This window comes from Microchirus variegatus, assembly GCF_963457635.1.
Source record: "Microchirus variegatus genome assembly, chromosome: 8".
In the NCBI taxonomy this organism is placed as follows: Eukaryota; Metazoa; Chordata; class Actinopteri; order Pleuronectiformes; family Soleidae; genus Microchirus; species Microchirus variegatus.
The window spans coordinates 27908331-27934911 of NC_139809.1; the positions used below are offsets into that span (position 1 = coordinate 27908331).

General features: G+C 44.5%; 1 protein-coding gene across 3 annotated transcripts in view; it reads left to right on the forward strand.

The window, feature by feature from the left end:
- The window catches only part of dusp8a (dual specificity phosphatase 8a), a 50577-nt gene extending 28349 nt beyond the window's left edge, over positions 1-22228 (forward strand). For 2 of the 3 annotated variants that reach the window (XM_083893430.1, XM_083893428.1), the window contains exons 4-7: positions 17216-17382; positions 17508-17667; positions 18038-18161; positions 18513-22228. In XM_083893430.1, the coding sequence (XP_083749556.1) occupies positions 17216-17382; positions 17508-17667; positions 18038-18161; positions 18513-19752 (1691 nt within the window). In that variant the 3' untranslated portion in view covers positions 19753-22228. Of the gene's footprint in view, positions 1-10665; positions 11392-17215; positions 17383-17507; positions 17668-18037; positions 18162-18512 lie in introns of those variants that run through there. The other variant, XM_083893429.1, reaches the window with a different exon arrangement.
- The last annotated feature ends 4353 nt before the right edge of the window (positions 22229-26581 follow it).

A 26581-nucleotide genomic window follows, 5' to 3' on the forward strand; every position in this document is an offset into this window, starting at 1 on the left:
AGAGTGGAGGCTGGACTTCCGCTACAAGTAAAGCGACGCTTGATTTGTTCTCTCGCGTTTGTCCTTACAGGCTCCCATAGAAACATGGCGTTGTGGCAATGCAGTAGCGGCCCGCGACCGTTATTTTACATGACTTTTTGAAACACTACGAAAATGAAACAAAGAATATTATACAGCGACTAGACAATGCAGGAGCACATAATATGTATACAAAAGTGGATTTTGGGTTATATAAACCAATAAATACTACACAGTGTCCCTTTAACACTTTTCTCTGGTATGTACGCAGACTTGCAACAGAGGTCTTATTACCGTAAATACATGCTAACCACAAAGAGACATTTTTTGGCTGAACCTTGGGGAATCTACCGCTGCTTCCTGATAAAGGCGGGAGATTCTTTCCATTGCTATGACAACAGTCTAATTTTGGAGTTCCAGGCAGGCTCAAGGCCCAAGATCGCAGTTTGTGATCATTCCCGATCCTTCAGATATCAAGTTTCCATCTTCGCACACACACACTAACACAAACACTCTCAGAGTCTCTCACACACAAGCAGACACACACACACATGCACAGATGAAGGATTACACAGAGGCCACTTCCCTTTTTGTTGTGCAACTATTTCCTGTTTCTGTTGAAGTAACATCAGCGCTCCCCGGGGTGAAACGGGGGAGACGCCTCGGGAACTCAGCATGTATGTATACGGATGCCTATGTGTTGTCAAAAAAAAAAATCTTTAAATTGAAACAAATGCGCTCAGACGTCCTGCAGCCAGCCTTTGAAAATAAGTTAAAAGCATCAATGGAGGCGTTGGCAGGGCACACACAGAAACAGCTTTTCCAGTTCCTCTCACGACATAACGTCATGCCTTCTCTATTGTTCTACTGTAGTGATGTCACTGTTGGGCTCTGGATGTGACACATTCACACACACACACACAGTCACTCAGTCCCCAGGGCCTATAATGGCAGGAAAGCTGATCCTGACCACCAGTGTTGCAAAAACCACTGAAGGACACACCTTACTTCTGCCTTACTTAGTTCACTCGCCTGAAACTAATTATCTTTTTTTTATGTATAATTGCCTTAAAGTTATTCCACCAACTTAAAGTGTTATCTCGCTGGAAAATAAGCGGAAAGTGGAAAACCTGACTAACAACGTTCACACATCTGCAGCGCGTGGCTGTTCCTGGTTAGATAACAACAGCTGTGCACGCTGAGTAAAAGAATATCAAGGGAGGCTGGGGAAGATGCCGCCAGTGTCCCCCAAGTGTGCGTTCATTAGGCGACGGGTCACGTTTACATAATTGATCAAAAACAGAATCTTTGTAATTACAGCTGCTAGAACATTACTCAGTCATTGAAAGAATGAATTAATTTGAAAGTAAAAATGAATTCATGTTGATCAGCTTGACTTCGAAAAACCCTAAAAAAAAGAGGCTGGTCTGTGCAGAGCTCTGGAATTCTAACCCAGTGTCTGAAGGCCCTAGGATTTTGGCCTCTTATGTATTTTATTGTATATTTTGGGATTATTATTTTATGCCTTGTTCCGATTACAAAATCTGGCCTGCACGTGGCGAGCTGATGACGCAATTTGCATCATGCGCATGGTGCATGTTAGGTCCGCACGCGGAAATATACCATGGCCTTTACTCTCTGTTTTAACTTCCAAACCCAAACCCCCAATAACCCATTAAGGCCTGAAGCGCCTGGAAAAAATGCCTCTAAAACCTGAGCTTCAATGCCGACTAAACGATTGATTTCTCAGCCTCTGTAGCAGATATAGGAGCACAATTCAAAAAGTATTTGAGAGCTCACATCTGTGGCTTTCCTGTGAAATTTAGTTTATTTAGATACAGAAATGTAAAATTAAAGTGAATAACTATTTCCAATTAAAAAACAGTAAGAAAATAACCCTTATACCCCCCGAAAATGTACGTATCCGCTTTACCGGCGTCTATGGTAGAATAAAACGCGCAACCGCTCTCCCGGCTCTAATGGTAGAAATGCGGCAATGCTTTCCCGGCGTCAATGGGTTAAACGTTAGCGTGAGGATCACACTTGGTCTTTTGTTGTTTTGATAGAGGCAGACATTTCTGAAAATCAATTAAGATTTGGATTCCAAAAAAATATATATAATAATAATATTGGGTGAGACTCATCACAACATTCAGACTCTTGCACAGACGGGCTCTAGAGACGACAGAGAAACACACTGAGACAGGTTGAGCTAATTGTGAGACACGTAGACGGTGGTAGACCAGACACTGAAAGGTGTGTGTGTGTGTGTGTGTGAGAGAAGAGAGGACCAGATGGCTGGTAGCCCCCAGTGCTGTTTTGAGGCCAGTGTCTGTCAGCCTGCCTGCTGCGCTGCTAGAAGCTAATTAACACTGTTCTGATCTGAGACCTGCCTGTCAGTTTGCATGTTGCAGCGGTACAGGCTCATTAAAAATGAACTGATCTGCTGTCAGCTTCTGTTTGACGGAGCAGCTTCAGCACGGTTGTTGCTGCTCTGCCACCACCACGCACGTGTGTCAGACTCTCCAGCGTGCGGGTGACAATGAAGAGACATTGGGTGTGTTTCCAGCACGTTATTGTGTCCAAGTGCTGCAGGGAAACCCTGTGCAACCCGGCATTCAGCCATTAGCATTCAGTATAAGGACAACCATCCGTTCTGCTCAAGTGAACCTGTGAAGATAAACTCACCTCTGGGGAAATCAGGCGAGAGCAGCATTCACTCCTGCACACTAATGCCTTTATGGCACAGAAACACACATTACTCTCATACTATACTATCTACAGTATATATACAACCTGAAATTAACATCAGTTTACATGCTTACTTTTTTACACAAAGTGAATTTACAGCAGGATTCGTGCATTATGTAAACACTATGTAGGAACATGCCTGCAGTGGCCAGCAGCATTTCATATTGAGGCTTCACAGTGCCCTTTTCACTCCACACACACACATGCACACACACACACACACTACTGAACTCCAACTGGGATTTATAAGTAGTTCATCTGGTTTATGAGGGCCTGTCTGGTCCTGAAAGCCCCCCTTGGTGTGTTTGAAAGTTTACCAGCTTCTCTTCAGTGTGTGTGTGTGTGTGTGTGTGTGTGTGTGTGTGTGTGTGTGTGTGTGTGTGTGTGTGTGTGTGTGTGTGTGTGTGTGTGTGTGTGTGTGTGTGTGTGTGTGTGTGTGTGTGTGTGTGTGTGTGTGTGTGTGTGTGTGTGTGTGTGTGTGTGTGTGTGTGTGTGTGAGTGAGTGTGAGCGAGAGTATATATTTCTGCGAGTATAGACTCATTTCTTGCCGTTGAGACAGATTTACTGGTGCAGTAGCCCCAAGTGCTGAGCTCCGCCAGGGGGTTAAGTTGTTAAGAGGGTAAGGGGTCCTCTGCATTAGTGATGCAAGCAGGCCTCGCTCCAGGCTGCACAGATAGAGATGAAACTGTCTCTTGCACACACACACATGACCAAGTAGGGCATCAGTGCTGCCTCAAATCATATAAAACTCCCCTCATCTGATCTTTATATGTAAGAAGCCCTTCTCTCATCCTTCAGCCTTGTTTTCACCTCCTGAACTAGAGATGCCTTTAACACCGAGTGTATCCAAGACGACACGCTTGCACAAGCGTCGTTGAAAAACGGTCAGATTCCAACGGTTTCTGAAAGGTGGGAAGTTGCACGTCAAAGCCATAACGTGGTTATAAGGAAATTTCACTCGCACCATTGCAGGACACCCGAGAATCAGCGTCTTTGTCACCAGAGAGGAAAGACTGTGAAAAATGCTTGTATATAGTTTCCATTTTTTGGCCTGTTTTTGGACATTGAGACAAATACGCAAACAAATGTTTATTTGAAATGTTTTATACTGTTCAAAATGTCAAATTTAACTTGCAAAATCTGGTGTTCATGTACAGTGTTTTTTCTAAGTAAGACTTTTTGCTTCAACATACAGTAAATTGTAAATAACCGGCAAAACACACACATTTTCTGACCCTTTATGGTTAAAATAAGCAGCAACAAAAAAAAGGTCCAGACTGACATTTTAAAGCTTTGGTGTTAAAGGGTTAAGTGAAAAGACACTTAGCCTTGATCCCAATAAAATGTGTGACTTAACAGTCTCTGAATTGCTGCAACAAAAATCATGAGAATCAGTGTTTTGTTTATTAACCAACTCCCAAAACTGTTTAAAAAAAAATCATGATTTAGCTTTAGTTTTTGTGGAAATGACAGTTTACGGTTCACGTTTTGAATCATTCGACAATCGCAATACGTATGAAAATAATCACAATTAGATTTTGTTTGACCTTATCTTGCAGCCCGAGACATAACACACGTACACAACCTCCCCCAGTGCACAACAAAATGTCCTCTGGTTATATGACCACAATATCTGCTAATATTTCCCTATGGATTCAAAGTAAAAAAATCCCCTCACCCTTCCAACTCCCCCTCTACTAATCTCCCCTCCTCTCCTTCAATGCCTCCCCCACCCTCAGTTGATCCATCCTGCTATCCATCCTCCCCTCTCTCTCTCTCTCCCCTGGTGACTACTTCACCCCCCAGGCATGGCAGCTGTGTTCTCCTGTGGGCATTACATCACTGCAAGAGCAGCCTTGTTACTGATCCCCTGACAACCAGCGCTATCAACACACACACACACACAGACACACGAAAAAAGCATATACACCTATATACATGCATAATAGTGCAAATAAATGTCCACTAGGTCTCTAACCCCTGCAGCAATGACCCTTTATGTCTTCATCTCACTTTGCACTGATTGCCCTTCACACACACACACACACACACACACTCGAATATGAACTCACAGAAACATTAACTCATAGACTTCATCACCCTAACCTGCCTTATCCGGAGAATGACGTCTCTCTTTGCTGCGGTATCCTGACAGATGATCTGTGGTGTAGGGTGGCACTCCTGTCGCTGCCTGTCTCACCGGTGGAGGAAAGAGGCGTCCTGATTAACATATTTGATTTATTTTGCGGTGTTAACGGAACGTCATTGAGTAGATTTTAGTGCATTTAGTGCAAAATATTCACATAATATGGGTGAATTTATTTTGAGGATAGGATTACGAACCTAAGCATATTTGAATATCAGAACCATACATTTATCATCTCTGTTCCTGATCATGAGCAAGACTTTTCAGTCAAGCCAAGTAACTGATAGTGAGTATGTTAGTTGAATTCATTTATAATCAATGTGTTGCATCTCACACCACAAATGAGAAACTGAAATTATTTTATCATTTTTACAACAAAATAACAACACAGAATGCATACTAACAGCCTGAAATTACAACTTAAAGCTCCCATAGACCGGAACACTGTGTTTTATGATATTCTCGGGCTCTGCAAGGCCTGGAATCGTGACGTAAGGATCCTGTCTCCTGAACAGCAGATCCTCCTGCTCCGGGCACTAGTCCGGGCACATCCGGTTGCGTACATTGAACCGCAGAAGAAGAATAACTTCCGTTGTGGAGGTATTTCACTTGCAACAGTGTCTTCTGACTCTGGGTCTGACTCCGGGTCAAAGTCATAAAAGGGCCTGCGGTGGGGAGTCGTGAAGAAGCTATTTTTTAAACATTGTTAAAACAATGTTTTGATAATGAGTAGCAGTGCATCCACCGTTCCAGAGGGGGGAGCTGCGCTTCTGAGAGCTGGTGTGCTGAATATGTCACTTCCGGGTACTGGCCAATCACAAGACAGTTGGGAAGGCTCTACGCTGGCTGGCCAATCACAACACACTCTGTCTTCTGGGGGTGAGATTTATGTCTGAAAAATCCCGGCTCAGCACACCGTCAGAAAAGACCGATTTCTATCGGCTCGTTTACAGCAACTAGGAGGTTTTTGACCATAAAAAGAAGTTCATGTTTATAAGTAGACCTCCATAACTAACATATATCTGTAATAGGAACACTCTGTGGGAGCTTTAATTATAAATATAAGTTATTTAGTAAGTAAACATTTTCCAGAATTCAGTCTGGCATTTATTAAAAAATTGCTGCTCTAATATCCGAACAGTGGTTTGAAACCAGACATGTCTTGATGATAGAAGTTTCCCAATCAGTCAGTTTAAATTTGGCGATAAATGTCAAATAATTAAAGATGGATTTTTGCCTCTGCGCAAGAAGTTGAGGGAGTTGAATAGAGACGGTTAAAATGGTGCCATTAAACCTTTAGTGTTACTGCAATGCATTATGCTGTCATATACTGAACTTCACTTATCGCTAAAGAAGAAAATCATGTTCTCTCATCACTTGTCTGTTGCAGAGGTCAATGGTGTCTAATGCAGTCATTCTCTTTTTATTTAATCAAAAGCTTCTTCTATACTTTAAATTCATTTGGAGCAAAGTGGAGAAGCTGTTTCATGGCGTTAAGGTCTCCAAGAACCCTCTGGCCTTTTTGAGTCTAACTAACATCGCTATCTCATACTCATCTACACTTCTTTTTGTTTTGATGTGTGTGTTTGTTTGTGTGTGTAAAGCATGTTGTCCCAGTAACAATCCCTCAACCATAAAAGCACGCTTTCAATCTCAGAGATGTTGTCTAGAGTGACTGTCCCACCTATTTATGTCCCAGCATGTGCAGTCAATAAAAAAGGCCTGAATGTCATTTATAGCATCTTGGCTGTAATCCTCTAATTAACACACCTACTATTCTGAGCCTTGTTACCCTGCTGAGGACGAGGGGAGGAGGAGGGGGAGGAGGAGGAGGGGGAGGACGGGGGTGTAAGCAGAGAAGGGTTAAGAGTTTGGAGTTTGACCATTTAAACGTCGACGAGCAGCGTCTTTGTTTTGTTGCCGTTGGCAGGTGTACGGAAGTCCTGTGTTTCAAACGCTACTTTATGGCTTTGAGCCACACACACACACACACACATAGAGAACAACCAACACGAGGTGTGGATACCGACCGTGGTGATGACCGTTGTGTTTGAATCACTTTAATGCCAACAAACCACAATGGAGGGCCACACCTGCTCCAACCAGCTGCTGCTGTGTATGTGTGTGTACACTTCTCTACAGGGACAGTTTGACAGTTTGACCTTAGTGAATGAGGGCATTTTTGGGAAAGTGGGGACAATTTTGCCAGTCCTCTGCACTTCTGAACTCACTTGTTGAGACAACTTTGTTGATTCTAAATGTGACAATTATTTTGCGGCTTATTCCAGTCCATACGGACACACAAAACTCGCCAGTGAGGCAACAGGTCACAGTTAAAGGGATACTTCACCGATTTGAATGTGGCTTTGTATTGCTATTGCCTCAGTTTTTCCTTGACTTGTAAAAAAAATCTGTTTTCCCTTATCCAAATGTGCCCTACTGTGAGTCAAATGACGCGTTTTGCATCACAGTAGGGCAAATTTTGAAAATGGAAAACAGATTTTTTTTACAACTCAGTGAAAAACTGAGGGAGGGAAGCACATTTTCTAAAAAATACTACTGCTATTCTAGCAATACAAAGCCACATTCAAATCGGTGAAGTATCCCTTTATAGGTGAAGTAAGTAGTTTATAGTTCCATTTAGAGGAGAGGCTGAAATTTACAACAAAGAACTGCTCCTCTACTCACCCCCTCCCTTCCCTGAGCGCTACGGTGTCCGCAGCCGGTCAAATGTCGTCCTTGTCGTCTTTCTCCGTGTCAGCAGATGAGGTTCGTGAGGCGAGCAGACGAAGCGGAGAGAGTGGAGGCGGGACTTCCGCTACAACTAAAGCGACGCTTGATTTGTTCTCTTGCGTTTGTCCTTACAGGCTCCCGTAGAAACATGGCGTCTCGCTGCTAACAGTGGCAAAGCAACCGCGGCCCGCGACCATGTTATTTTACATGACTTTTTGAAACACTACGAAAATGAAACAAAAACTATTATACAGCGACTAGACAATGCAGGAGCACATAATATGGATAAAAAAGTGGATTATGGGTTATATAAACCCATAAATACTACACAGTGTCCCGTTAAGTTTGACATGTATTATTAGATTAAGGTTAGTGCATAGATCACAGATAAAAATGGATGTAGTCTTCCAGTTGCAAAATGAACTCCCATTTTGATCCTCAAGATTTGCCATTTGACAGGTGTCGTGACGAGTTTTTGCAACTGGAGGTTCACACACCTGCAACCAGACACCTACTGGAAGATACCGGTTGTCAGTCGCCCTGTCCACTCATACTGTATGTGCTCTATTTTCTTCTCAGTGGGAACATGAATTACCAAACTGACATCACTGTTCTATTAAAGGAGCCATGAATGTAGTGATCAAGACTATGAAGTCACACCCTGGTGGCTAACTGGTGCTACTTTTGTCCTTCCTTGCATCATTTTTTAACAAACAATCAATGCAATGCATACATGCCGTACATTTTTCATATACATTTTTTACATTTATTGTAATCATAATGATAAACAAATGGTTGGTTAGCACATCTTTGACCAATGAGCTGCATCTGGAGATAGCCTCCCAATTAATTAATGATCCCACTTATTTGGTGAAAGTCCGTCAATGTGTTAGACACAAAAATAACCCCGCGGCCGTGCAGGGGGTATTGAGAGTCCTCACAAAGACAGCAGTACAAATGTGTGTCTGTGTGTGTGTGTGTGTTTGCTCACTCACGCTGTGACTTCCTCCCAAAACCAATGTCTGGATATGTTACAAAGCCCGTCTTCACCACCGTGACCTATTTGCTCTCCTCGCTCCCTCTCTCAGTGACCCGTAGTTAAACAGAGAGGTGACGTAAAGCTGGTCTCACCCGTGTGTGATCATGCAGGGTCTGCAGTGATGAGATGAGGTCAGTCAGTCAGCATGCAGCCGGCCCCCTAACTAGACATCTTGTATAAGCTCATTTTTATTTGGAGCTTGTTGCACGCTTACTCAATGCATTTGAAGCCCATCTGACCTGTTTTAAATGTACTTTGATGTCTCAACCTGAGACTGATCAGATTCAGACTGGATACTTGACTGGCCTGCTCATGGAAGGTACGTACCTTCTGCAAAAAAAAAAAAAAAAAAGTCAAAGGACTTTTTTAGTCAGTGATAAATGCATTATACTTTTGGTTTTTCTGTGCGTTTATCTGTCAAACTGTTACGGACATTATATGTTGGTCTCGGGCTTAAGATGAACTGATTTTGGTGGGTTAGGGTTACTACATGTGTAGTAACAGGGTGTCCGCGGGGGTCTTACAAAGTATTAAAAGTTGATAAATCAGTTTTGGGAAAGTATTAAAAAGTCTTAATTGTGATTTCATGAGTTATTAAATTGTATCCATTGAGTTTGACTGCAAAAAGTATACATGAATGTATTTAATTTCCTCCCCGCGTTTGTTAAAAAACAACGATTCGCAGGCACGCTCGCATGCTGCAAGATCGGCTCGGGCGGCGCGTCTACACGAGACGTTGCACATCTTGGGTTAAACTCCAAAATAGTGAATACTTGAGTCAAAGTGTTACTTATTATTCTTTCAAGCTTTGTTCCTCTGCAGCTTATGAGTTCCTTTGTATCGTTGTGTTCTATAGATTTAATTGCAAAGGTATTGAAATGAACTTCAGGATTCCTGCATATACCCTGGTAGTAAAGACACATACTGCTATACATTTTCCTTTTGCAAAATAATCTCATGTCTTCATGAAGGGTATGATTGCATTTAGGTATTTAAAATGTAGCTTTTCTTGTACAATAACTAGATAATCAGTGGCCATTCAGTTTCCTCCAGTGGTTGTGTTAAGTTCAGTGCTGCTTTGTTTCCATAGCTGGACTTGTGGGCTACGTGTTTGTCATTCCATAGTAAAGTACCAGGAGTCTGTGGCCTGTCAAAAGGATGATGGCTGCCAACCACAAGCTCGTTTGGTCCTCTCATCATCTCTCGGTCGTCTCTTCCACTATTGTCTGTGCATTTTTGCGTCCCCTTCCCCTTCCCCTCCCTCTTCCTCAGCTCCACTTTGTCTCCCGCTCCTCTCCTCTTCTTTCCCCCCTCCACATTTTCACCGTCGGTGAGAAGAACACGGTGTCCAAACACGGACATGTTAGACACGAACCAGCGCAGGAAACGTGGTGAGGTCACACACATTCCTATAACTTTCAGAGACAAATCAGCTTTCAACACTCTGACGGTCTTAATCCACCTCAGAGTCTGAGAGGATCTTTGATATTTCATATTAAGAACTGAAAAGCATAATTTTTTTGTGTTGTTTTCCATCTGTGTCGTTCACAAACCCAGAAAACATGCAAACACCTTTATTCATGTTCAAAAGCGTGTTGTCGGTACATCAACGCTGTAGTTGATAATCTCAGCATTTTCACAAAACAGAGACAAATCCTCCCTGCAGCAGCGAGCATGTATCTGTTAACCAGTTGGATGGCTGCTGATAGAGCCCTGCTCTGCAGTTAGGCCCCTGAGGTGGCTGCATATTTGTTGGGTGAGTAAGGAATGTGGTTACATGCCTTAGACATTAGCTATGACGGAGCTCTGGCTCCGCTCGAGAGGGAGGAGGATGCAAGGGAGGTAGCAGAGCGAAGTGAGCTCATTCAGCCTCAGAGCTCGAGGAGAGAGTGCAGCACAGAGAGAGAGAGAGAGAGAGAGAGAGGGACGGAAGAGGAAGGGAGAGGGAGGAGTGTCAGCCAGCGGCTGAGCGAATGAGAGACGAGGAGAGTGAAGCAGCACAACAATAGTGGGCTGCTCTTCTGGCTGTGGACTCAGAGAAGGAGCTCAGATAGAGAGAGACACACACACAGACGCTGCATAAACCAGCTGCAGGCAGATTACAGCTGGCGTTTGTGTACAGGCAATACAAGGATACTCACTTTTGTTCTTCCACTCCCTCTCTGCTCCAGCCGCAAAACAACAGAATTGCAAAAAAAAAAATATTGACCCAGGAGCATTTTAGGATTTTTTTTTTTTTTTGCTGTGATTGCACAGGATTGTTGAACTTGAGTCCGTAGAGAGTTTGGACTTTTTTTTTGTGCTCGGTCAATTCTTTAAAAGTCGTTGCCTGGACATTTGGAACAGCTGACGAGACCAGAGTGTGTTTGGACACTCGTGGGAGGCAGCTTTGCCAACTTTGGATTTTTTTACAGTCAGAGTGTGGGCTCACCTCTGTCAGCCCTTTGAGGAGAACTTCTGTTTGTCTGCGCTGACATTTTTCTGTGCAGCCAAGGAAAAAGAGGCGAGGGGGGGGGGGAGCATTGATCGCTCCATCCCTGAAGAGTGGACCACCAGAACATTTTGATCTGAGTGTGTTCTGGGGGATGCCTCTGGATGTGGTGATTGCCCCAGCGGAGGACTGTTTTTGGCCGGACCTGCAGGGCGCAGACATGAGACTGAAGATCAGGGTCCGCCGAATGAAGGAGGGGAGAGAGCTGCGAGGTGTGTATCCACCTGGACACAAAGGAGGAGAAGTCGCGTGTGTTGCTCGTGTGCGGTTTAGAAGTGTATCTGATGCTGAGGATGCTGGCTTTTGTGAATGTATACATAGACCAAATTGATGTTATATTGATGATTTTAGACATGTAGAATTATAGAAGTGCTTAAAATTCAGTTGAATTCAGGTGTAGAGGATATGAATGAGGGGGGAAACCCCTGGTAACAGTGTGCGTACTGCAGACGAGTACAAAGACTCTGTGGCTTTTCAGGTGTTGAGGTATTCCAGTCCAGGCTTGCTGCGAATGAGAGAAGGATGTGAAGTGAATTTTAAGGATGTGTACCGGATCAATAGTTAGATTTACTGCCACAACAGGCCCCCGAAAGAAAACCCTCGCGGCCAAACCCGCTAACTGTTTTCCCACCTCTTTGTTTAAGTGCAGTTAATGTGTTTAGAGACACAGAAAAGGAAGAAGGTGGATTAAGAGGATGACATCATGAAGACAAGGAGCGATGAAGAGGAAGGAGAGGAGCGAGAGAAAGAGCTGGAGGGGGAGCATGAGAGCCGTGACCCTGGTTATGACATAGTGCTCATGCTCGCACAGCCTGTGCTTATTGAGATGTAAAACTATCACAAAGGCTCTTTCTCCCTCTCTTTCTTCCCCTCTGCTATTGGCTTTTCTCTCTCTCTCTCTCTCTCTCCCCCCTGCTCGATTTCTCCCTGCAGAGTGCTGCTTGTGGAGATTATGTTATCAATATGTGTGCAGTGTGCACTGCAGGTGTTTAATGCAACACCTTTTCACACGGAGCGACGGGGCGGTCTAAAACAATGTTTGATACTCCATGCATTTACTTATCGCACAGAATTTCCATTCAGCTGTTCATTCATTGACATTTTAATTAGCCGGTGGTTTTACAGTTGGATCCTCTGGGCCATAGATGTGTTAGAATAAAAGTGTGAAATGTGCATGTAAATGCAGCCGTGATAAACACTCCAGGCCGTATCAGAGAGCCGGTTCAAGGCAATTAGCAGAGCCGCTCTCAACACCTGCCTTTCTTCACACTGTTGAGGTGTGTGTCGGGTTTCACTTCTTTGCTCAGCAAAATAAAAGCTAGCACGTGTACCACATTTGCCGAAAATATATGTGTATGTGTTTATCACATGCTGTCTTCAAATAGACGTGCGAACACAAGAGAGTTTATAGTCCGGCATTGCATCAAAAGTGGCAGCCGATCAAAGTGGCGTACTCCCGCTCTCATCAGCCCCTGTGAGATGGAGGCACAATAAACAGGTTAACCATCGGCCAGGATGACATGTTAACGTTAACCGTGCAGTTGTTCCTGCAAGAGCGATGACCTCGTCCTCCACCGGCTCATCTACGGTCTTGTCAATCCACACATTTCTGAAAACAGACACACTCCTGTCGCTTCGCCGGGGCTGCAGCACGGCCTTTGTGGAGCTGAGTGGGACATGTGTGCAATGATGTCATGTTTGGAGTTGGAGGAGGGCGGGTGGGAGGGGGGGGGGGTGTTGGGAGGGGGAGTTTACATTGAAATGCTAATGTAGAGGGGGGACAGCTGGAGGGGGCACAGAGGATGGCGTCATGTCTCCCCTGATATGAACCACAGAGGAGGAGAGAGCAGTGGAGGGGGGTGTGTGGGGTAGTTATTCAAGCAAATCAATGCCCCCAGGCTGTGGAGCGTTGTACATGGTTGTGTGTGTGTGCGTGTGTGTGTGTGTGTGTGTGTAGAGAACCGCTGAAAGCGACACAGACACTGAAACACACAGGCACAGAGGCGGAAAGGAGGGAGCGGGGTATAAGCGTATTGACGAGGCAGTCAATTGTACCGATAACAGTGATGTAACAGCAGCGCTCCCATTAACCACAGGCAGTCAAGGCAGGTGTTGTGTGTCTCTACCCATCAGGTCAATATCTCCGGGATTCCACTTCCATTCATCTCACAGCTTCCTCCCATCGATTCACTCAGCAGCACAGCTCCAAAATGCCTCAATATGATCCAAACACACACACACACACACACACACAAACCTACAGTCTTTACAGTGGAACATGAATAACAAGTTGGCTGATTGAAATGATTGATGAGCAGAGAGACCACCACTCACCACCAGCAAACAAAGAAGGCCTGAGTGCTTGGCTGTGACAGAGCAAGAGAGGAAAATTATGTGTTACATAAGGGATGAAGTGGGCAGAGGAAAATGGAAAAAGGAAGTCACCGCTGGCTAGCATTGCTGCTGGCGACACAGTGCCCTCTTTCCCCGGTTGTGTGTGGGTTGGTTTTTTTTGGGGTTTTTTTTACACATAATAGTTTTTTTTAAGCGCCATGTGTTCAGAACTGGGTTAGTCACATCCTGTCCAAGTACATTTTCCAGAGGTTAGACACATGACGTAGCACAGTGCAACAAGGAAACGTAGTCGCCCAGAAGTTGACATTTGAGAAGCATTTCTGCGAGGCATAAAATCACAACTTCCAGGGGGATTTTTTTTCTCAGCAGGAAGAGAATTCTCAAAATGAACTGTGTTTCAATTAAGCGACACGTCCCTCGCTCTTGTGTGTCTCGAACATAGCCGCATTAGTCTGCTGAACATCACGCTGCACTGACCATGAACTCATCTCTCCCAGTTGACTCTGTGATGTCATCGCTGTGGACAGCTGGGCCGTTGTGTGTGTGTGTGTGTGTGTGTGTGTGTGTGTGTGTGTGTCACAGGGTATTTTCAGTGACCTCAGTGTGAATGTTCACTGTGTTAGTTCATGTGTGCGCTTTGTGTGTGTCCACATTGGAATGGACGGATGTGTCATCGTTTTCTTTTTGGAGAATGTGAGGCCACGGTGCACGTGTGTGTGTGTCAGTGTGTCCTCTAGATGTTTCATGTTTTTTTTTTTGTTTTCTTCTTGACAACACTCACCACTGTCTACCTTAAAGGGACACTGTGTAGTATTTATGGGTTTATATGACCCAAAATCCACTTTTATATATATATTATGTGCTCCTGCATTGTCTAGTCACTGTATAATATTCTTTGTTTCATTTTCGTAGTGTTTCAAAAAGTCATGTAAAATAACATGGTCGCGGGCCGCTACTGCATTGCCACGACGCCATGTTTCTACGGGAGCCTGTATAGACAAACGCGAGAGAACAAATCAAGCGTCTCTTTACTTGTAGCGGAAGTCCCGCCTCCACTCTCTCCGCTTCGTCTGCTACGGCCGCGGTAGCTCGCCCTCTCCCTCGCCTCACGAACCTCATCTGCTGACACGGAGAAAGACGACGAGGACGACATTTGACCGGCTGATTACACCGTATCGCTCAGGGAAGGGAGGGGGTGAGCAGAGGAGCAGTTCTTTGTTGTAAATTTCAGCCTCTCCTCTAGATGTCACTATAAACTACTTACTTCACCTTTAAGTAGAATGGGGTCAGATGACAAAAGCACACTATCTCCTGTATGACTAACCATTAGCGATGATCATGTTAAGCTTTGACGACACTGACGGTGTTGTAATTGCGTTGATGTAATGTCACTGTAATTTAAAAGCTCTGGTAAAACACGCTTCTCTTATCTCTGACTTGAGTCTCCCTTCATGCCAGTAACAACTGACTCACTCTCCCAGTCACATGCTGGCCGTCATGTCTTCCCGCTGTTTCACTCTTTATTTTACATTAAATGAGGTCAGTGTAGTAATCACGTCGGTAATTATTAAAGACGGCACACACTAGATTGAAAGCTTGCAAATATTTTTAGAAGAGCGCTTTCAGTCGTGTCCTCGCGTGTACACGCGCAAAAACACTTTCTCCGCAGTGTTAAACACACAAATGACAAAAATTGCGTCTGCTGCTGTGGAACATCCTGTCTTCAGTCCTTCTAACAACTCTCTAACAATGTCCTCACAGAGAAGGGGAAATGGTTGGAGTGTGACGTGAGGCTTTTCCTGTCGATTGAAGCGCTTCCTCCACACATAGATACAGTATGTGACCTGGGGGCTATATGTAGCACCATTTATTTTATTTGCCCAGTGTGTGTGTGTGTGTGTGTGTGTGTGTGTGTGTGTGTGTGTGTGTGTGTGTGTGTGTGTGTGTGTGCACGCACAGACTTCATACCAGTGCCTTGGGAACAGAGAAAGCAGGAAGAAAGCCCTTCAAAGAACTAACCTTCCTCTTTCTGTTTTAACAATTAGTAACGCTGTAGCACCACCCCAAGGATCACTAGAAAGAGGCTCTGGTGGAGATTTACAGTGCCTGCACATTCTGCAGCCAAACTGTGGACTACAAATGTCTGTTTAGTCTACAGTAGAGGCCAAATAGTTTAGTTTATGGAGCCTCTCCTTCTCCCTCTTGCCCTGTAAGCTATCAGCTCTTTCTGCATCCATCCATCTATCTTTCCCTCCACTTAACCCCCCATGTGGAGCGCTGATGTCATTGCTCCGCTGGTTGCCATTAATAGCTGGAAACAGACGGGCCTTCTTCGCTTTGCTCTTAAAGGGACAGTGCACCGAGAATAGCACCCATGGTCATGGAGAACGCGTCCAGTCACAGGAGCTGCAGCCTTCTGAAAACGCTCCCGCGTGCCAATAATGCAATCGTCTCCCTGTTTGCTTGATTTTTCTCCCAATCTCCTGTTCTTCACCCGAAGATTTCATATCTGTCGACGACGGCACATTGCGTGCCGTGCGTGCATAATGTGTGTGTTGCTACATGAGCGGTGCAGCTGGGTGTGTGTTACAACGGAAGGCAATGTCCTCCCTGCACTGTGCTGCGTGTGCTACTTCAAACAGTGATGTCATGTCTCACTCACTCTCACTCTTTCTGTGTGTGTGTGTGTGTGTGTGTGTGTGCACGTTGTGTGTGTGTGTGTGTGTGTGTGTGTGTGTGTGTGTGTGTGTGTGTGTGTGTGTGTGTGTGTGTGTGTGTGTGCTGTGTCCCTCATTGGGTCAGGCAAAGCTGAATGTAGATTAGGTTCTAATCTCCTTTCCGGAGCTCAGGGATTCCTTGAAGCACACCCCTCCCTGCTCTATACACTCCTCTGCGAGGTCATCATTACACACTGGTCTACACACACACACACACACACACACACCTCCCCTCAGTGGCCCCCACCCTATAGTTATACAACCACTGTACTGCCGAGGTAATGAGTGCATGCATGTGTGTGTGTGCGCTCAACAGAGAATTATGGACAGTGAGAGTGAATTTGAAGCATATGTTGACTTCCAGATTGTGATCATGTCATCAGATAGTGTCTTCTTGAAGTGGATCATCTTTTTAGTGTGTGTGTGCGTGTGTGTGTGTGCTGAGCAGTTGTCAGGGGGATGTTACTGGGCCTCTGTCCTGGCCCTGCACCTGTGGCCTCTTTCATTCCCTCAGCCTGACGCAATGCACTGCTACAGGACATGAGCTCATGCAGGAAACAGAGCCCCGTACACACACACACACACACACACACACACACACACACACACACACACGGACACACACGGACACATATGCCAAAAGTGGAGCTGCCTGCCTCTTAAAGGCCCAGACGCACATTCCTTGCTGCACAGCATTTAACCTAACACTCACACAGAAGCCCAGAGAGCCTCTTTTACTCCTGTTGCACTAAGCAGGACCCAGACATCATAGCCCAGATTCACCTCTGAATGTGCACAGTGAGTGTCTGTGTACTCAGCTAATGGTGTTTTGGTGGGGTTTTTTTCAGTGCACATAATGACCTCATGGGAGTGTTTGCAAAGTTGCCCGTGTGTTTTCTGACTGCCGTGTGGAAAAAAACCATTAGTGTACCTAAACACCACTCCCTCTCTACTTTCTCTGCAGGAGGTTTTGCTGCTTTCTCTTCCTGTTTCCCCGGCCTGTGTGAAGGGAAGCCTGCCACTGCTCTGCCTATGAGCTTGTCCCAGCCCTGTTTGCCCGTGGCTAATGTAGGGCCCACTCGCATCCTGCCACACCTCTACCTGGGTTCACAGAAGGACGTCCTCAATAAGGTAAGGATTCCTTGTGCACTTGTTTAATTAATTCAACCACCATAAAGGAAGACGAATTATGTGTTATCATTACCTGGCAACAAAACAAACCCCTCTTATCTCTACTATCTATTTTTTTCCTGTAGGATCTGATGGCTCAGAATGGTATCACTTACGTGCTGAATGCGAGTAACACCTGCCCCAAGCCAGACTTCATCAGTGAGAGTCATTTCATGCGCATCCCGGTCAACGACAACTACTGTGAGAAATTGCTTCCCTGGCTGGAAAAAACCAATGAATTCATAGGTAAGAGGAGGGGAAATGGAATAATATTAGGAGTGCACGGCACAATAGCATCTTTGCAAGGAAGTAAATACATCTCCAGTTATGTGCTTAAGAATTCCAAGATAGTTGATACATCATATCCGCACATTGTTACCATTAATAAACACTCACAAGCAGCTTAAGCAACAATAGCGTCAGGTATAACACATCCGTTTAAATTACCCCCCTGTGCTCTTACAGGAAATGTCAGTTAGCTTTCAATAGGCACTCGCTGTCCCCTGAGACTCGGTGCTAAAGATGAGACCTGTCAGGGATCTGCAGTGTTATGCACATTTGTGTATGGTTGCATGTGTATTCATATATTCTCCTCCCTCCCTCCCTCCTTCAACAGACAAAGCTAAGGTGTCAAACTGCAGAGTCATTGTGCACTGCCTGGCTGGAATCTCGCGTTCGGCGACCATCGCTATTGCATACATCATGAAGACAATGGGCTTGTCATCAGATGATGCCTACAGGTAAATTTGCTCCTCCCATCCCATCCACCAGCTGAGCTAAGGTGTCAGCCACAGTAAAAAAAAAAAAAGGCAACGCGACGGCCAAAAGAAATGTTAGATGATTTTCTCAACCCCCGCCCCTGCAGTTGTGAGAAATTCAATTGTTAGATGGCTGCTAGGGAACAGAGCGTTTACCGAAGGCTTTGAGTTGCCATGTCAGAACAACACTAGCACAGGATTATGTATTGCATCAACAAAACAAAGTTCACACTCTGTGCCTATTGCCTCAGTACCTCACATGAACTCAACAGTCGCCTTCAAAACGCAGTAACTAATATTTTCCATCTTTTTTTTTTTTTTTAATCCTGTCAGGTTCGTAAAGGACCGGAGGCCGTCCATATCCCCCAACTTTAACTTCCTCGGTCAGCTGCTGGAGTTTGAGAAGGACCTGCGATTGCTCCAAGCTTTGGCTTCAACATCTGATGAGGACATTTCTGAAAACAACAGCAAGCAAAGCTCTGACATTAATGGAGTGGACACAGGTTTTGAGATGAACGGACATCGCAGCTACAGTGACTCATCTGCGGCAGATCCGCACGTCCCAGCAGAGCCCAAGCTACCGTCGCCCATCTCCCTCCAGCAAGGCTTCAATGGCCTGCACCTCTCCGCAGAGAGGATCATGGACACTAACCGGCTCAAACGCTCCTTCTCGCTGGATATTAAATCTGTCTACTCCCCCAACAGCCCCAGCCTGGCACCCACGCACTCTGAAGACGTCCCCAAGCTCTGCAAGCTTGACAGTCCAGGAACTGGCACCTTAAATGGTGTCTGTTCCCAGTCTCCAATCCTAGACAGCCCCAGCTCCTTGGATTCTCCATTCCCCTCACCGGGCAGCGGCGGCAGCATAGGAGGTTTGGGGCTCGGAGGAAGCGAAGTCCATCGGTCTAGTTCTTCGTCCTCCAGACCCAGGAGAAAAACTAAGCACAGCTCCGGCAGTTCACCAGTCCACTCACAACCGCACCAACCTCCACAGTCCCTCAGCTTGTCGCTGGACCACAAGAGCCCCAACCCGGACGAGAACTTAAAAGGCTCCCTGCTCCTCTCGCTGCCCTCCTTGCCCACAGTGGGGTCTGGAGTCATGTGGACCAAACACAGAGACACTGTCCAGGCCACTACTCCCGTCACACCTGTCACACCCACTACCGATGCCCCCTGGCACTTTGGGGCTTCAGAGGGCGGCGAGAGGGGAATGGATCTGGGAGATGGCAGAGATGCAGGAGGAGAGGAGTCATCTGTGAGGTTTGGGAGCAGCTCAGCGTATGTGGCGTTTGGGTGCAGCGAAGGTGTGCGGTTACGAGACAAATCTCAGAGGGAGAAGCCCTCGGCGCCGCAAACACAGAGAGACTCCGCGTCGTCGACGTCGTCGTCCGCTATGTCCATGTCCAGCAGCTCGAACAACAGCGGGGCTGTGGCGGAGAAGCAGTTCAAGCGGCGCAGCTGTCAAATGGAGTTTGAGGACGGGATCTCTGAAACGCGGTCCCGAGAGGAACTCGGGAAAATCGGGAAACAGTCGAGCTTCTCTGGAAGCATGGAGATCATTGAGGTATCCTGACAGATAATGGACTTCATCAGAGGTGTCCTTTGGGGACGAAAATAGACCTTGTTTGAAGGTGTTCAAGAAGGGGACATATTATGAGGAGCAGGAGATGTTTCTTTTATGCTCCCCCTCACTGACAGTGTTAAAGACTCCAACTGAGAGAAGGACAAACAGAGACACAAGCTGAGAGTTAATGTGAAAAGGTTTAGCAAGCGAATTAGCATTGGCACCTGGACGGACAAGAGCCTAAGATGTGATGCTCAGCACACCATGACCATCCTGAACTCTCACAGAAATCTGAAGAAAAGCCTGGATGAGGGTGGGTGACTGTACTGTAGGTACTGAAAATATTCTGTTCTAAAAAAAAAAAGAAAAAAAGAAAAGGAAAACAACACAGGTTAAGTGAATGTTGCATCCTTATTACATAGAATACCCATATTTTGACAGAGTTTGGACAAAAACCTGCTTGCCTGTGGTCAAATGTAGTGTGCTTCAGTGGGTGTATATCTTGTGATTCGAACCAAGCCCCGTGTTTTTTTTTGCCCAGAGCTTCACCCCCGGTGTCAGAAAGCCTCAAAACCTCGCACGACAACGTCCCCACCCGCCCACCACCCCCTCTGCATTACAGCGTTGATAGCTATACAGACTCCTTTAAAAAGCACCATCTCCTCAGAGAGATCCCAAGGACTTAATCAAAGGTGGCACTGCATCAAAAACAATGAAGGATCCTCGGCTTTTTTATCGAGGGAAAGACTTTGAGTTGAAGACTCTTGGTGATGGGCAGTGACGTGCCCCCCACCCCCCCCCCCCCCCCCCACCCTACAAAGCACAGTGTGTCTCTCCTGACTTTGGCTCCCTTGTTTCCAGTGTTAACAGCGTGATGGGACTGAGGTTTCAGGATGTTGACGAGGGTTTCTCTCTAAAGCCCTTCATCTCCTTTGACCCCCACAACCCTTCACCATTGCTCGCAGTCACCACCTATGGTCACCACTGAGCATGCACCAGAAAGGCTGACTAAAGAGAGACAAATACTATATATACAATATGAATATATGGACTTTTTTGTTGTTGTTATAGTTTTAATTTATTGTACTGGTTCATTCTGGTAATGAGAAATAATATAATGTTTTGTGGATTTATTTCTTTTATTCTTTTTTTTTTTGGAATTATTATTATTATTATTATTATTATTTGCTGTATGGTATTTATGAACACACACTCATACAAATACACACATTCAACAAATTCAAGCGAGCAATATGTGCTGTTCCTTCTTTGGGGAGAGAGAGTGATGTATGACTTTGAAATGCACTTTTCTGCTTTCTGATGAACAGTTCTGATTTACATTCACACCCTGGCAACTTGATATTCAAAAAAAAAAAAAAAAAAAAGCCAAGTGAGTTAAGACAGTTTTGACAAATAGAGATGGAGCATGTGTCGGTTTTAGGAAGACGATTCATGCGAGAGCTTGAATTTGTGGATTTATCGCAAGCGAGGGCTGAAGCGTCGACTGAAGAGACCTTTCTTGCCACACACACTGCGATCACTCGCATACAGTGAAACATTTTCTGCCACTTTCATTCGTTTTTGCATAGCAACAACTATATGCAAACAGACACGCTCTTTCACAAGAGTGTCCTTCTCTGAAAGCCAGCTCCCAAGTTCATCAGTCATCATCATCATCATCATAGTACGTCCCAACAAAGCTGAAACCAAGACTCACCCACATACCCGTACTGTATTGTACCTGTGATATATTATTCACTCCTGTAAAACATAAGCCCGAACACACGCACCCTTTTTTCATTCTCAGGGGATCTTTCAGTGAGCCAAGCCCGACACAGGGTTCATAGCTGCTGGTACATCAGCACAATGCATGTCCGTAAAGCTCCCTTGCTTTCTCTCTTTCTCTTTCTCTCTCTTTTTTTTTAATTCTTATTCTTATTCTCATATTTTCCAAAGCTTCGATTTAACAAAAATCAGCAAAAACAAAAGGAAAGGAGGGGATTTTCATATCCTGAGGTGAAAGAAATGAAAACTTTGCTCTCCTGGTGCGAGATGGTTATTTATTTATAATGTAAAATGTGTTTCTTTTTCCTTTTGACCCTTGATCAGCTGTTATCTTTGGCAACCTTTGACCTTTGTGCTGCTGCAGCTACAGTAAGTTTGGATAGATTCTCTCCCCATCCTCCTCCTCCTCCTACTCCCTCTATTTTTAAGAAATGTTGTTAGATTTATTTATGACATGTAACAAAGATGATGCAGGCTGTCCCATTTGCTAAAAGTTGCTGTTGTTATTATTATTATTATTATTATTATGATTATTCTTATTATTATTATTACTTGTACATAGCAATGCATCTAAGAACACTGATGACTTTAGATGAGTTTTTAAAAGAAAATCCTGATACCTTAGGCTGCTTGACGCAAAAATACCTCAGGTTCTATTGAAAGGCTTTTCCTTCCCCTGTACATGTTTTGTGAAAATGAGACAAAAATACAGACATGACAAAATACCAACTCCTCTCTGCTTCTTCTTCTTTCCTCCTCTACTTGTGTGCTTGCATGCGGGCTGAAAGTGGGGGAGGGTGGGGGGGGGGGGGGTCAGGAAGGGAAATCCACCTGACAGATGAACAACACATTATGACATCACCGCGTCCTGGTCTCTTGCAATTGATTTTGTGTTTTAACAAAGTCCGCTTTTTCGACCACACAACACAGCTTTATTGATTCTCCTGCCCCGAGACACTGACGGCGCCACATGCGTCCTTATGCTGATGGGATGTGGTGAATTATTTAAAAGGGAAGACGTGTTCAACGTTTTCTTCCAGACAGACATGTCATTATCAGATTTACACCAAATAATTGCTGAGAATGTTGCATCAAAAGTCAACCGCAAAGTAATAGTAATAGCATATAAATGGACTAATACAATAAACGTCTATGAAGCGGAGTGGAGGACAAAAATCAGACCGGAAGTTCTAATTAACACTGTTTTTTAGTGTGTGTCTGCGTCATTACCTCGTTTACGAAGCCCTGAAGTTTCGAAACAAACAGTTCAGCCATTGCTGAGAACGCTGTGTTTTATTGTATTCTCGGGCTCAGCGAGATCTCCCTTCTGGTTACGTAAACACCGGTTCTCCAGAACAGCAGATCGTCCTGCTCCGGGCACTAGTCCGGGCACATCCGGTTGCGTACATTGAACCACAGAAGAAGAATAACGTCCGTTGTGGAGGTGTTTCACGAGCGACAGTGTCTTCTGACTCTGGGTCAAAGTCATAAAAGGGACTGCGGCGGGGAGTCGTGAAGAAGCTATTTTTAAACACTGTTAAAACAACATTTTGATAATGAGGAGCAGTGCATCCACCGTTCCAGAGGGGGGAGCTGCGCTTCTGAGAGCTGGTGTACTTCCGGGTACTGGCCAATCACAAGACTCTCTCTTCTGGGTGAGAGGGTTGAGTCTCAAATCTCGCGGCTGGGAAACACTGTCAGGAAAAGAGGATTTCTATCGGCTCGTTTACAGCAACTAGGAGGTTTTTGACCATAAAAACAAGTTAATGTATGTAAGTTGACCTCCATAACTGTGCAACAGGACCACTCCTTGTGAGCTTTAACCTTAAAGTCTCAAGCAAGTCATTTGCGCAAGAATCAAGTAAGTTACGTGGAGTCATATGATTATTGAAGATGGAGATGATTTAACCTAGCCCACGATCCTTTTGAACTTTTGAACATTCTGAAATTGGTGAGGCTGAAGTCTGGTTTGAGTCAAAAGTCACTTCGGTATGAACGTACTCTGCATATCTAAAACAAGAGAAAAACTAAATCTGCTCATATTTTCAATGCAATTTACCATCATCTATAGTTCAAACCCAAAAGCATCAAATCAGCCTTTATTAGATATTAATAACTTCACATCTCAAGAAGGACAAGTAAATGATACTTAAATGCCCATAGTGTAACATCTTGGGGGGGGGTTGTATATATATATACACACACATATATATATATATATGTATATATATATATACATATGTATATTATTCGATTTCTACACTCACAATTAAAAGCGCTAAGTAGAACCATATAAGGTTCTTCGCCTCATAGGAGAACCCTTTTTTCCACCTAGAACCCTTTTGGAGGGTTCCACCAAGAATCCTTTTAAAACCCTTTATTCAGGAAACAGGTTTTAAAAGGTTCTCTGGATCAAAATGGTTTTTACTGGAACCATTAGTGTTACCAAGAACCCTTGAAATCCTTTCAGAAGCAAGTGGTTCCAGGTAGAACCTCAGCCCTTGTAGAAGGAACCGTTTGGAACCCTTATTTCTAAGAGTGTAGAGCTTTACCTTAGAATAAACCTTTATGGCAATGTCGTCATGTTTGTGTGAAAGGACATAATCAGTCTTAGGGTGTGTTTTACAGTTTAAAGTTGAAGCTTTCACAAAGGCAGAAATGGCTCCACACACGTACAAACCAAGCATGTGTACATACATAATAATACGCTAATATTATCCTAGTACTAGAATACTTTGTTGGGTGTTAGGTACGTTTTCAATAGACAATGAAATTCAACTTTGAAAGGGAAATACAAAAGTTTTTGATGAAGTATGCCGTTACATGCCGTATTTTCAGTGCTGTGTAAGATGGGAGGAAACTCTGAGGAAGACATCGGAGACTTGGTAAGAACATAAATCCACGTGAGTGTGGGTTGTACAAACCACGCCTCTCAGGAACGTCACCCTGTTGTTCCCTGTCGTCTCTCAGACTGACACATTATCCCTGAGCTTCCTCTTGTCTCTGCCAACACCCACACACATACACACACACACACACACACACACACACACGACGGGTCGTCACCCGTCGGTTTACCCGCTGCTCCGCCTCTTCCTTATCCAACTGTGTGTCTGTGGGCACAAGGGGGGGGGGGGGGGGGGGCGACTGACTGGTGAGGGTGTGGTGTTTGTCCATGATGTGATGTGTTTGAACAGCGCTCACCTACAGGGTATGAGAGACTGAGCTGAGGTCGTGTATGAAAGAGAGAGAGAGAGAAAGACAAAGAGAGGTATTTGCTCCCAGAGGACACAGTGTACAACACTGATGTTACAACAACAACAACAACAAAAAAAAAACTGCATCCAAATCCAATGGGGGGGGGCAATTCATTGGGTCCTCTCAATGGGGGTTTGACTACAAAGGCAGTTTTGGTTTCATGATGTCATGGAGGAATTTCACCTCGCGCAATCGAAAAAGTGTCTCTGCACAAACAAAGCCTCCCTCCCAAAGCTCCACCATTTGGTTTAATCTGGCCCGAACCACCCGTGTGTTGCTCGGGGTCTGATGAGTGTGGTAAAGAGGGAGCAAATCCTTTCAACACACACACACACATGCTAAACCAGATGGCCCTTGGCCTTTTTCAGTGAGCACAATACTCTCTTAATGAGCATTTCACCGAGTCCAACAGGAGACAGGCAGAGGTAATGCTGCATTAGCAGCATCTCCAGTCGAGTCCCTCTGCTTTTCATGGGCATCCAAGTGTGTGTTTGTGTTTGTGTGTGTCTTTATTTCACGGCCATCACAGGAATACGGCCACCATGGTAATATGCTGCGTTCCAGAGCCCATCCAAACCAGTAGGACGTGGGACTTGTCCTACCTCCAACTAGAAAAAGTGCACTGGAATACCTGTCGAAGTGGGACCTCCTACTCGCGTAGTCGGGGCTGATCGACCAAAATGACGTCGGATAATAATGGCGGCACCCATGGAGTCACATGAATAGGCTATAAACTTTACTTTTCTTAAAATAAGAAATAATGAACAGCCTTCCCTGCGTGTTTTGCAGTTTATATTTATCACCTGGATCATATTGGATAATCCCATTGCAATATTCTTCCTCGTTATATGCGCTGTGTGTGTGTGTATATGCCTGTATTTGTAACCTCTGAAGGACCTTTAATGGCATTAACACTGACCTCATAGAGACTTAAATATGGTCCTAATGAGGCACTGGATAAGTTTATTGTATTAAGTTTATTTGTGTTTTTTATTGTATTTTATTTTGGTCATCTATTCACATAATTGTCTATTGTGAACTAAAATTGGAGAGAGGATTTAGCAATTTTTTTTCTGAGACTTCATATAAAATAAATTTAATTCAAATAAAATTAATCTGGAGCCGCAAAACCTATTTGATCCTTAAAATGAAGATAAAATCACATGTAAAGTTTTTTGTTTTTTTTTACACATATATATTTAAAGAATCACCGTTTGTCTCAAGTTGATACCCAACCTTTAAAGTGTAGAAAAACGACGAATAAAACTATTTTTTTATAGTATTTTATTAGCTTTTGGGGGAGGTTTTTCAACTGGATGTGACGGATAAAACATCAAAACATTTTTATTTACGCCTTTATCTTGACAAAAAAGTGTGGAAAAACATAGAATAGTTTTTTCTTCAACGCTAGAAGGAGCCGCTACAGAGAGGCTGAAGAGCCACACGAGGCTCTAGAGCCGCAGGTTGCAGACCCCTGACCGAGACCTACATCCCACCTGCACATTTAGAAATAATAATCAGAGATTGGACTTTTTGTCTAATTAGAATTATATATGTATATGTTATCCACATAATTTGGTAATAAATTAATTAAAGCAAAAAAAAATCTGAGGAGCCACTTTGGAGTCAAAAGAGTAGGCTCTTTTTTAGTGAGCCGAGCCAAAATAACTCCCATCACTATTGTAAATAGGTTCCACATTATTATTTTACACAACATACCTTTTTTGTTTCCCTGGGGAATTATTTGGCGTTGCACCTGCGTGTCCAGCGAGCACCGACGCGCGGAGCTGGTAAG